General features: G+C 38.4%; 1 protein-coding gene and 1 pseudogene across 1 annotated transcript; one reads left to right on the plus strand and one right to left on the minus strand.

Annotated features, from left to right (window-relative positions):
- The first annotated feature begins 435 nt into the window (after positions 1–435).
- Positions 436–2,889, plus strand: LOC119574103 (uncharacterized protein DDB_G0290587-like). Its single transcript, XM_037921178.1, has 5 exons — positions 436–470; positions 768–852; positions 1,907–1,925; positions 2,446–2,756; positions 2,854–2,889. The coding sequence occupies exons 1-5, from the start codon at positions 436–438 to the stop codon at positions 2,887–2,889; spliced, it is 486 nt and encodes a 161-aa protein (XP_037777106.1).
- A 7,773-nt stretch (positions 2,890–10,662) lies between these two features.
- LOC119574105 lies at positions 10,663–12,059 on the minus strand (annotated as a pseudogene).
- Between the last annotated feature and the right edge of the window lie 1,841 nt (positions 12,060–13,900).

The following is a 13,900-nucleotide window of genomic DNA, read 5'->3' on the forward strand; positions in this document are numbered from 1 at the left end:
AGAGGTTACATTTTGATTCTAATCGATGCTCAGGCTTTTATCGCCATAACTCTTCCCGAGAATATGCAAAAACTCTTTTGTGATCGAAAGGTATTGGAATTGGAAGATCTTTAGGGCCCAAAATAGCCGGTACAGAATAATTATATCCGGAATGTGTAATGCGATAAATCTTCCTTGTTTCAGCATAATAGTGTATTTTCGATGTTAAAGACTTGTCAAACTAAACCTTTCCGGGAAAATGGAAAAATGTTTTTTTGTTCCCACAACTATCTACTCGACTCCTAAAGTCTTGTTGAAATAATCTCGATATATAGAAACGCTTAATGTTACCGGACCTTGCTGGTTGGTAACCGATATGTATTGGAAGATAAACGTATGATCGTCGTAACTATCTAGTATTCGTACAGATGTTTGGAATAATCCTTTCTCGGGAATATGCAGATGCAGATGGCAGAATATGCAGACATATTGTAACGCTTTCACTATACCATATTTATTCTTACAGTAAGAGAAAAGACTGTTGTTGTTGTTGTTATATATCGACACGAACTACGACTTTAACAACCGTTTGTCGGCAAACGGTCTCGTTACGCAGTTTGTCTAGAGGGGACGCCCGTTATTTTTTCTCGCACTACGACTTTAACGACCGTTTGTCGGTAAACGGTCTCGTTACGCAGTTTGCCTAGAAGAGACGTCCGTTATTTTTTCGCACCGTCGGTAAGGACAGAATTTTAAGTGGCTGAAGTTGTCAGGTGTTGAGTCTCCAGGGACAAGTCATTGTACGGTTTTCGATCGACGACGGCCCAATGGATCCACTTCGACAAACAGGAGATGAAGAGGGAGTCTGTGAAGGTTATTTTGATACTACAAGGTGAACTAAGATTCATCCCTGTCAAATTGGGTTATCCAAACCGAGAGTCGACTAGCAGGGGTTTTTATTTTCGTTTTTGTATATGGGGCACATCGCTGTGCGTTGTCAAACCATATGAGGAAAATATTTGTTGTTATCATGGACAAATTAAATGAATGTGGTAAATATAGTGAAGGAGAAATAATAGAGAAGTTATAAGAAATTTTATTATTATTATTATTATTATTGTTATTATCATAGGGAGACAGAGAGAAGAGCCTTTTGATAATTTAGAAGTCAGTAATTCTTTTCAATCATGATCCTTTTCAGTAACCAAAAAAAAAATCTTTGGGCTGTCTCATATTTATGAGCGAGGGGATAAGCCTTTTTCGTTTTCTTTTATTTCTGATACCCACCGTCTCCTCTGATATAGGTTTTAAACACTTGTTCATTCCAGTCTTGGGCATCGACACATTATCTTTCTTACGACAAAATTCTTTTAAAGATATATTAAACCTCATCAAGGATAGGTTTATTTTAAACTTTCCCTAGGGTAAAAATCGGGGTTGTTTTTTACCATGCTAATCATACATATTTTTCTTTCATAAGTGTCTTTAATTTTCTGCATTTCTATATTATCGTTTATCTTATTCCACATTAGCCTAGGTATGATCTTGTCGATAAAGGCACCCCAACACTTATACCGGTAGCTGTAGATTGTTTTACAACAAAGATGTTTCAACGACGAATCGGTATCCCAAGACCTTTGTATATTTGAATCAATCATCTAGCATAAATTTTAATATGTTTTCTCGTTCACCATAGTCACTTACCATTGAGTCTATAAAACGCTGGATACGATAAGTGAGAATCATTACTTTGATTTCATTTTCATGTTCGGCATAAAGAAGTTCCACGTATAGCGGTCTAGATTTATACTGAATTATTAGTAGCATGCGAAATTCGCTTAAGATTATCCATGCACTTTCACAAAAATAGACACGATCTAGTGAATATGGTTTGATATAAAAATTATACAATTCTTCACCTTTCCAGTGTTTGTATTCGTCAGGAAATGTAATTTTCTTGATATTAGACCACTCGTTATTGACCATGTTGAGCAAGGGTTCTAGTGAAGAACAGTCTTTGATAGGAAAACAAAGACTCTTAAAATGTTCCCTTTTCTTATCCATGGTTTTATCAATCACCTTATTTTTCTCTGTTCGATGATACATCTTTTATTCTTTGGCTTTTATATATTAATTTTAAGATTTGCGTCCCCCTCCCCTGTGTATGAATCATGTCTCAATGGGAAATTGAAGGTTTTGGAGATTATATTTTTGGGTTCGATGATATATTTTATTTTTTTGCTTTTGACGATACCTGTAGAGAAAACTGTAAAAAGGAAACCTAAGAAGGTAAGATTTTATATCTATTCATATCTATTGTTTTATTTTCTGCTACTACTGCTGCTATTACTATTACTACTATTATTATCATATTACAGATCATAGCAGGAGCAGAGAATATGTTATCATCATTAACTACTTTTGATGATGATGATGTAATTGCTTCCAATATCACTGCTAAAGCAAACACTATAACCGCTACTCCCGCTGCTGCTAATACCGATACTATCATCGCTACTACTACTTCTGCTGCTGCTGCTATTACTACTACTACTACTACAACTACTAACGCTACCACTTCTACCGTTGCTGTTTCTACTACTATCACCAGTGCCACTAATACTGCTACGAACTCTATCGATTTTACTGATGCTTCTGCTGCCACTCCAATCAATCCCACTGCTGACTCTGCAGAATCCACCACTGTTTCACCTACAACCAGAGACATTGCTATTGGTGTTGATAATACTGCTACTAACGAGGATGATGAGCACGAGGTTAGTGTCCGGTACAGTCTCAACAAACATTATAATAACATTAATTTCCAAGTTTTAAGCCTCGTGTATTATCCTTTTGTTGTATCTCCATCTTCAGGAGGATGTGGTATACATTACAGGAAAGCAAATGTAGCAGCAACGACATCCGAGACGATTAAATCGGACCATAGAATGAAGAACCAGGTGAAGAAAATTTTGTGGACCAACAATAGACCCCAACAAACTAACTTGCTTCATTTGTAATAAGGTAATTGTGCATTATATGTGTATCGTATTCGTGCATGCGGTTATGAGCAACAGAATACGTGTATATGTGATATTCTTCTATCTTTCCGGTCTCTTTATATTTCTTTTCTCTCATTCGTTACTCTCTCTCTCTCTCTTTCTTTTTCTCTTCAGCAATACATTAAATTGAAGAGGCACCTGAAGAACATTCGCAAGATAACGGGAGCAGAGCTCGAGAATGCCCATGGGAAGGCGAGGTCTCAACGCTCGGGTATCTCCCTCCAGAGTTGTAATCTCTGCGGCAAAGGCGTCCGTCACATGAAGTGCCACCTGCTGAACGTGCACAAGTTGATTCCTGGTAGCCATGAATACAGAACGGCTCTCGGTGGGAACGCGGAGCGTCCGCGCAAAATTGCGAAAAAAAGAAGAAGGCGAATCAGGAGAAAGGAGGGTCTGGCCAAAATTCCGGTGTCGGTGCAGGCATGATCGGCTACGAGTCGAGAGGAGGACGACCGTCGACGGAAAAGGCCATGCTGAGAAACATGAGACGGGTGATCGAGATATTGGAGAAGCAATCAATGACCATCATGAGCCTGATCGAATACGGAACGGTCAAAAAGTCGTTATGAGCTCCTCTACCAAGCACTCAAGAAGCGATATAAACATACGAGCATCATCGTAATCCTGGGTCATCTTAAACGCTTCATAGATGGCATTTTCCGAGGCGAATTATCCCCTCTGCGAGTTAAACAACAGAGAACACAACTTCTACTCCAAGCTGTGTCGGAAACGGGGAATCTTGAGAACATGGCCAGGAAGACTGCTGAATATATTACCCACGGTCGACGAGAGGGGACCTCTGATCCAGTACTCAAAACCCCGGGCATATCGTGGACGGCATGATCGGTCGACCCGGAGACACCCTCGACGAGTATAGCGTCGACCTCATCCACGCTGTACTCGCAGGGCCCCCTGATCATCAAGGGGGGCGAGAACGGAGTCGTGAAAAACCTGCTCGTCAGCGAAGTCTTGGAGGCGGTCAGGTAAAACCGACGGTGTCGTCTAAAGGTGAAAAACCACAAGACCTCCTCGCTGTATGGTCCCTACCAGTTTCGGCATTCCCCGTGGAGGGGCACGACATGATCGTGAACTTCGTCCAAAACAGGAGTTGGGAACCGAGTACGTCTTCTCGTCGAAGGGGGGAAAACCCTTTCTCCCTCGCTAACATCCAGCGATTTATGAAGAATTTGTTCCGTCTGTACGGGCTACCGAGACTGAGGATAGCGACTGTCAGAAGTTCTAACCACCCAGGCGCACAAAGAGGGAAATGACCAGATTCAAGAGGCGACAGCCTGCTCCTTAACACAGCATGAAGACCCCCCAAACGTGATTACAAAGCGATGCAGCGCGATCTCGATGCTCTAGACCCCGCAAATCGTCTCTCAAAGATGCTTCAAGATCAACTGCACGGAAAGGAGGACGAACGTCAGGGTGATGACGAAGCGGACGCTGGCGGGATCATCGCCGGTGCTGGTGCTGTTGTTGCTGCTGCTGCTGTTGATACTTCTTCCGCCGATGCGGTTACTGCGGATGATGATACTACAAGCGATGATAACGATATCGTTACATCGAGTGAGTATAGGGATACTGTTCCTAGCGATATTAGCAATGTTAATGTTCCTTTATTATAAATTACGTATGACACGTTATTGTCGTCAACAGTTGTGTTCGCCGGTGCTGGTGCTGTTGTTGCTGCTGCTGCTGTTGATACTTCTTCCGCCGATGCGGTTACTGCGGATGATGATACTACAAACGATGATAACGATATCGTTACATCGAGTGAGTATAGGGATACTGTTCCTAGCGATATTAGCAATGTTAATGTTCCTTTATTATAAATTACGTATGACACGTTATTGTCGTCAACAGTTGTGTTCGCCGGTGCTGGTGCTGTTGTTGCTGCTGCTACTGTTGATACTTCTTCCGCCGATGCGGTTACTGCGGATGATGATACTACAAACGATGATAACGATATCGTTACATCGAGTGAGTATAGGGACACCGTTCCTAGCGATATTAGCAATGTTAATGTTCTTTTATTATAAATTACATATGGCTCATTATGTCGTCAACAGTTATATTATGAACATACACGATTGAATCAAATTCGATAGGACCCCTTTTATTATGAAATCGTCACCTTTCCCTTTTTTAAAACATATCACATTCTAACTATCCGCTGAATTAATTTTCCGTTCTGATTACTGCAAAGATATGGAGGCTGTCGATGATGGGAGAGATGGTGCGAGTAAAAACGAGAAACCGATATGGATGGCGATGATTTAATCCAAATACTAGCAAGGGCAACAATTATGCTTCTCCAGTACCACAAGGATACATCTAGTAAACACACAGTGAAAAGACGCGATGACAGATTTACGCCTCGCTATCTCGCACTGATCAAGAAAGTGTTTCGAGCTAATATAACCAAGAAGAAGAAGCCGAATCTTGCAGTCATAGAAAAGAGACAGGAATTAGAAGACATATACACATATGAAGGTTACGATCCTCAGACAGTAACCAAGAAAATATACGAGTCTATAAGGTCACAAATAAGATTACGGCAGTGATGTAATATTTTTTATTGTTTTTTGTTTATAGAAAATTTACAGGATATATTCATGTATACGAATATTGGTTAATAGAATATTCGCGATTAAAACTCTTTGCTTCTCTTAATCCCATTATATATAACAAAAACAATCTTCAGTATAGCTGCAGCATCCAGTATGACAAATGTTACACGCAGATTTGTTCTATATCGTATATTTCTTTTACCAGATTAGAGCTATAATATACAATTTGGTCATATCTTAAAAATTACACATCTTCTACAGAATACACTCACTTAACAAATATTTATATAATCGTCCATGGTTAAAATATAAAATAAATATACAGGTTGGTTATACATATATTCTAACTCCATATCCAATATACACTTACTTATACATATGAGCATCTACCCGTGATTCTATTTGTCTTTGAAATTATACAGTTTCTCGATAACCGACAGACACGGAAACAGCATCTGTAAAAGTTCACCGCTCTAAATTTATGTGTTGCGATTGCATGCCGTATAATATAGTCGGGAATTCCACAGTCCTTCAGTTTTTTGATAAACATTTGGATCGATTAATGTGTCATATCTTTTACCCCGTACCTAAAAACAGAAAACACGTACGTCATGCAACAATATAGACGTATATACGATCCCAATAGAATCGTTACACGAAAACATTCCATTTTCAATCAACTTACACTATCGATGAAGTTATCATCGACTATAGCCTGGATGTATTCACAGCCCAGGAGCCATTGGGCGTGAACACTTATAGGATCATCATTGTGCTGCCATCCGTATATGTCGATTTGACAGGAGAAACACCTTACAGCATCCAATTCACCTGAAACATATAGATAATAATGAGACTCGTTGATAACACACACACACACATAAATACAAAGCTATACGAAAATGCGCATCTCACCCGTGAAATAAAATCCACTCTCAGCCATACGATTAACATTGCAATATCTATTTGGGAAATTCGTAAAAACAAGAAGCGTTTTTTTGGGTTTTTTTGTACAACGTTCTAGTCCGCTTGGCGTATCGTTTACAATAACGTCTCATCATTTCCGAAATTAATATTTCCTGTTCTCAAGTAACGTTCATAGAAGAGTTTCCGTATATGAAAGGGCACGATTTATAGTGAATATTTTTCATATTCATGTATCCAGATCCCTTTTCGATAAGAGAGGAATAATCTTCCACGTTTATACAAATTCCACAAAAATAGCAAACTAGATCATCTGGGCATTTTCGATAGAATCCCTTCCACGCCAAGCTCTTCGCAAAACCCCCAAAGGGGCCCAATTAATGAACGTTAACAATCGTTCTGATTCGTATCTCAAACTTTTACATTTAACGCTGTACTATTCATGATGCTACTTTTGTGGGCTGGGTTGGATCAGCAGTGAGTGGGCAACTGAGAGATCGATATTACAGATAAAAAGATGTGAATGTATTTATCTCATCGTGCAACACTTTCTTTCTTCCGTGCCCGCTGGTACTGCGCTAACATCGACATCGATTGCACTTTACGACATACGGCGATATGTTATATCTTTGACACTTACGGCATTGAATCATTAAACTCTTGCAGTTATAGACACTCGTTGTTGCCTTTTTGGGTATGTCATAGACAGAGACGGATGACGACATCATCGATGACGAAGGCACTGTTGGCGTAAATGTCTCCGTCCTGTGAGTTCTATTCTTTTTCTTATCAACGGGTAAAGTGTTATAATGCTTCATCGACTTGTCTATTTCAAATATACTCTTACATATATTTGGGGGGACGTCATATTTTACATCATTTGGAACTATGGCAGCTATTGTTTCTTTTGGTGTATTGTAGTTGTTGCTTTTGTTGTTGTTCTTCTTCTTCTTCTTCTTCTTATTATTATTATTATTATTATTATTATTATTATTATTATTATGATTATTATTTTTCTTTTCCTTATAATATCCATTTCTTCTTTACCTGTATCTGTTGCTTCTGTACAGTTTAACGTCGGTATTTGACAATGTTGTTGGTGTCACATGATCAATAGTATTTGTATTTATATTCATTATAACGTAGGTGTTCTCTTCGTCGATATTATGGTATATGTGTTCTTTCTCTTCATTTTCTTCCTCACGGTGATATTGTCTAAACTCCGAACACCCGTCATGTTGATCGAAGGGGACAATACCAGTATTCATAAATCGATAGTACCAGTCGAGTGGTTTGCTCTTCTGGCTTAAACTAGTGTTGGGTAGCATATCGCCTACATCTATGCTGTCGTATATGACACCCAGACATTTCTTGAACTTTTGGTTTTGTATGTCAGTTACATTGAATAGCCACTGTAGGTTGAACAATTTACTCTTTGTATCCTTCTTAGAGTAATTGATTTAGATGCAGATTTGCATAACAGTAGTGCACAACTCGTTTTACTTCTCTTTAACATAAGCCAGACGAATATTTTTCTTCCCTTTTTTGTTTGTATCGTCTTCTATGGTATTTCTTATATTTCTTGAATATCGAAGATATTTCTCTTCAGCTACTAGCGTCTTTGCTGCTTCTTTTACTAATCTTTTAAATTTTTATCTCTGTGTGTGGAGATATTCATAATCGCAATTCCGGCTGCGGTCGGTAAGTGAAAAAGGATAAGTCGTGTGTAATCAAGCATTTCTAGACATCGATGATGTACTCTTTTCAATCAGCCTTAAAGTCATATTTTTGTTCAGATATCTGTCGCGATATAACTTATTAAAATAACACATATTCCACAAGAAATCTATTATATATGGAATATTATCATTCTTACTCTTATCGTTGTCACTATTGTTGTATTTTTTCCTATAGTATCTGTATTCTTCCTCCGTAATATATTTGTGAACAAGACACTTGTCTACCAATTCGTTCTCTATACACCTCATGGTAGATTCACTCCAGCCTTCATTCAAAATACCGTATATTAAAACACCAATTGTGTCCATGAGTATAGGATTGTTTGTATCAGCATCAGCATCGTCGTCACTTGCAGTACACGATGCCAGTTCCATAACATTGTTCACGGTATATGTCTTCTTTTTTGAAAATAACAAATTGTCATGCTCCTGTACTTTTTTATACCGTTAATGACAAATACGCTTGATTCCGTATCTGCAGTATGCGGGGATAACATCTTCCCCAAAAAATAGGAGCTTATAATCAATATAGTCATACATTATTGCAATTAGAGTAGTTTACCTCTCAATATTATAGTTCTGAAAAACTTCAAAGGATATTTCGCAATGTCCTCGATGATATTAGGTAACCGACTCCTGTCATAGGAATCTATATATAAGACAGTTGAAAGAGTATCGTTCGCGTGTGTCCTCGTCCTTTTACTTTCGATGATAACAGTTTTCAGATGACCGCTGCTGTGAGAATATAGCGCCCTTTTTTTTGATACACATACGCCTTTCCGCGTTATAGATATCGCTAGTATTTACAGGTTCTTCGCAATAGCGACGCGATCGTCGTTTCTTTGTATTCTCCCCCTCACGATGGTATTGGTTTTTACAATTTGGTCTGACTTCGACTTTCACTGTAGGGGGAAAAGTAACAGATATTCTGCAGCATTAGATCTCTTCAAATTTACGGTTATTCCCTTTTCCATCAATAATCCCAGTGCACAGTATAACGTTAAACAGAGAGCTTCTTCAGATGCATGGGTTATTATTACGCCATCGTCTCTGTACGACGATTTAATACCGTCTCTGTCAGAAAGATCATGTGTCGATATCGGATAACCGGCTTCTGTCAGTGCGTTCAGTAATCCCACCATGGGTGAATAGTATATCTTTCCCTATCTCTCATTGTCAGGTAATGTTTTCGTTGTCTCATATAGTCATCGTATATCTTTCCGTATTCTCTCATTGTCAGGTAATGTTTTTCGTTGTCTCATATAGTCATCGTTGTTATTTATTCGTAAAATTATATTCACGTTTATCGTGATAAAATTTTTTTTTTTAAACTTAGTATTCTCACCATAGACGAATAGTATATCTTTCCGCCTTCTCTCACTGTCAGGTAATAATATTTATTATCTTGTATATAATCATCGTTGTTATTTATTGCTAAGAGTTTACATACACGTTTATCGCGTGTATATTATACACATATATGTGAAAGGAATGGAATAAAACGATTGAATCCGGTTAAATACGTAAACATACATATGAATATTATTAGGATACAATAGCTCTGCACACATGTTTGATGTCTCTTCTACAGATGGGGCACTTTCAGGGGTACGGCACAGGAAACGCACGTAACCATATGTGAGACGGAAGGAAAACTATAGCTATTTCACTGTCCATGCACACTTTACTGTGCGATCTTCACGCATCCGTTCGAGTTCCTCTTTTAGCTGTTCATCTAAAATGGAAAGATTGATAAATACAAGTGTTAATTTTGATAATAATAAGAATGATAAAACTAACAACAATAACAATAAAAATAAAAATAATGTAACAATATGTTCATCTATAATAGTAAAATTTAAATAATCGATCATAATATAGTTTATACTTACAAGATTTTCCTGACTTGAATTCTTCTTTTTCCTCATATCCCTCCTTTTCTTCATATCCCTCCCTTTTCTTCTTCACTAACCGTGATATGATTTCTTCTACTATTGCAAAATATGGTTTGCTTCAGTTTCGGTATTTTTCGTTCAGACGATGACGATGATGATAACGTTGTATTCAGAGGTGCAGTAGGGAATATAGAAGCCTGTTGTGTATTATCTTTAGCTGTAGATGGAAAAACAGAAGCTGTTTCGTATTATCTCGGATGTAGATGGCAATATAGAAACTTGTTGTTGTTGAGATAATTGTTCAACCTCGGTAGATTCGGATGGAAGCGATGAATACTTGCCCAACCCCATTCCCCATGGTTTCAGACGTGATGGGAATATCGGTGCTTGTTGTTGAAATATCGAAGATGAAATATCAGTCCCCATATGACGGCTCACGCTCTGTACTTTCAGAACGATTATCTGCAAACCCCATTCTCTGTTACGCTCATTCTCTGTAAACATCTTCAAGGCAAGGCTCTATAACGAAATACGGTTCGCCCGGGTTTTTTCAACCCGATCTTTAAGGCAGGCCCTGACTATACAACTAGGATATCCCATTTCCAGTACACGCTTGACGACTCCAAACTCATCAACAGATCCAATTCTTGTTCGGATAAGGATTGCACCCCCGTTGGGCTATTACTGCTACCCGGGAAACAGCTTTATCGATACCCGAATATATAGTACTTGCTGTGCGGGGTACGGTGGATGTTCTTGCTGGACCTAAAAGAAATCATAACAGTGTTAATGTTATAGTAATAGTGATCTAATAATAATGATAATAAAGCAACAATTAATAAAAATATCCAGCAAAATAAGATACAATTAAGAGGTGTATACATACTTCATTGATATAGTCCCTGGCCTTTCGTCAATAAGACAATCTGCATTTAGATACCATCTAGCGTTTTTCCTTCCAAGGTATGTCGCTAGATATCCAATTGCGAAGACCCTTACCGCAGTGGAAACAGCGAACATGATCACTCAGACCTATGAATATAATAACGGTAACTGTTACCTCAAGTGTTTCTTTTGTAAAAATATTTAATGCTTCTTTTGATAGAGAAGACGCAATCAATTCCAGAGATCTTAATAAGCTGATGTTGTTATCAATATTTAACACCTGTAATGAATCTACTATTACCAATATACGTAAACATATATATATAAAAAACGTTGTACCACAGTAGAAAAATCCAGCTTCGGCAAGATCTCGTGCATGCAGACCGAGGATGGGCCATCCTTCGACATAGCTCTTCAATCGGCTGTCTAATGTGAAATCACTTCGTTTCGGTCCAGAATGCTGGTAGAGACCAGTTTCATCCGGAGATCCTCCTTTGAGACGAAACGATAGCAGGGAATAAATCTGGATTGAGCTCACGGGTAAAGAGTTAGATGCAGTGTTCATAAACACTAATCAGCGATAAAAGATACCAAACCACTCACTGCATTCGGGATACGATCCGGCCATATGTCTTGACGAAAATCTGCAAGCGTCGGCCTCAACACGTCTTGATCCGCAATCGTCCAGACTCGCATGTATTAAACCCGGGAACCTGGCTAAGATATTGCCTTGAACAATGGAACATTTCCAGTTGGGCTGACCCCTAATAAAGGGGCAGTGGGGAAAAAGGCGTTCATGTTCTCCTCTTGGCGTGTCAGTTTTTCCCAGGCTCCAACTATCCCTCTGCAGAAGATACACGCACAGTGATCATCTTTCCTGAGATAGTAAAATCCGTCGCCCGCCAATTCTGACGGTTTCAGCCATTCATGAGGCCAGTCGATGAAGGTTCCTAATCGCTTTTCTTCGTATCTTAGACAATCGTAGCTGACGAACGGCATGTTCCTGTATACTTAGGTATCGATGGGGGATATCTCATGTTTTGCTGAACGTGGTTAACCGATATTCTTCCTGCTGCAGAAAACTGTTAGGATGTGATATGTCCATCGTCTTCGGTTACATTGATCTGGCACTGGCTATGAAAACATTTCTTATAGACGAATTAGAGATCTTCTCCCGATGTAACATATGTTTACACTACACTTAAAAATACAGGAACCGGAGGAGGAGAGAGTGAGTCGAGTCGAGTCGAGTCTAAAATCTTTTTATCATCAGTCGGGGTTTATATACTAGGCCATGTTTCTAAATACGTATGTCCGTCGGTCTTGAGCGTTCAACACAACGTTTCGGAATACTTATTATTAGAATTTAACAAAGGACTCTTCCGTTCACATCGATCTTACAATACGTTAGTGATGAAACGTTGACAGATGAGAGGCGTCGAGAAGATAAACTTATAGTTACTTAAAAACTCGACTTGGTATATTAGTATAATATCACCCCTAATATAAAGAGACAGAAATCGGTTTTAAAAATCATCTCAAGCCGACTAATCGCTAAGTTAAAAAAACATATGTGATCTTCCCTTTTAAACCTGAACGGAAACACAACCTCTAAATATAGATCTGATTCTTCCTTCCAAGAATCTTCGGAAACAAAACGATTTTATATCTTCTCGGAATAATTACAGTTCAACAAAACTTTATATTGACTACTCACTTTATAAAAATATTGTAGTGACTATTTGGTTCCCAACGTTTTTATTTTTTCTCTGAAAATACGATTTCGATAATGCAGTTTTTAAGGTGTGTCCTCCATTAAAATATGTCCACTTTTAAATATGTCCACTTTTAAGACATGTCCAGTTTTTAAGGTGTGTCCACTTTTAAAATACGTCCACTTTTAAGACATGTCCAGTTTTTAAGATGTGTCCTCTTTTAAAATATGTCCACTTTTAAGACATGTCCAGTTTTAAGACTGTCCATATTTTAAAACATGCCATTTTTTCAGAAATATCCAACTCTCAAAGTAAGTTTAAACGGCTATTTCCGTGATTATAATAAACACGACTCGATAAAGACGAATCATAAGAATAGAATATGTATTGCTATAGATTCAAGGATCGTGATCAATTTATCGTTTTGATGGGGCAACAGACACATTCTGATACACTATAATGTGATTTTATACAGTACGCATACACACACACACACACACACACACAAAACTATATAAACGTGTGTATTGTGCAGCTACATCATATATCGAACATCAGTCTATACTACACGATTCGTAGAGCAAAATGTCTGATCCAGGGAACATGGACAATGCAACTGATATTGATCGTGATCTTACCCGTATGTGCGAGGAGACACATCGAGCAAATACATTTTGGGGATTGCGATCAATATGTTCTCCATCCAAAAGTGATGGCGAAAGCTGGGTTTTACGAACTAAATAAAAGACTGATTTGCTTCAGATGTGGTTTAAACATCGATATCGATGACATTGGAAAAACTGATGACATCGTGGAAGTTCACCAGACAAAGAGCCCAAGTTGTGTATTCGCACGGAATTTACTTTCGCTTCCGAGATCGAGACTATTGTTGCGTCTGATTTAAAATACGAAACGAAAAGACTAGAAACCTTATAGACTGGCCGTTAGGCGAAGTAATAAAGCCCAAGGATCTTGCCGCCGCTGGCTTTTTTTATTCAAAAAGGAACTTTGAGTGCATTTGGTTCTGTTGCAAGGTGCGCATATCGTTTAAACCGTGTACACGGTACGGTTGCTGTGCTCGACACGTTTCTACGTCTCAATATATAACAGAAAAACATTTAACTA

Source organism: Penaeus monodon, chromosome 6 (genome assembly GCF_015228065.2).
Source record: "Penaeus monodon isolate SGIC_2016 chromosome 6, NSTDA_Pmon_1, whole genome shotgun sequence".
Taxonomy (NCBI): Eukaryota; Metazoa; Arthropoda; class Malacostraca; order Decapoda; family Penaeidae; genus Penaeus; species Penaeus monodon.

Bases quoted from the DNA above. Each gene is read 5' to 3' on its own strand.
- LOC119574103 (XM_037921178.1), top strand. From the start codon at position 436: ATGCAGATGCAGATGGCAGAATATGCAGACATATT. The intron at 471-767 runs GTAACGCTTTCA...TTGAGTCTCCAG, and splicing joins GCAGAATATGCAGACATATT to GGACAAGTCATTGTACGGTT. The intron at 2,757-2,853 runs GTTAGTGTCCGG...CTCCATCTTCAG, and splicing joins ACGAGGATGATGAGCACGAG to GAGGATGTGGTATACATTAC.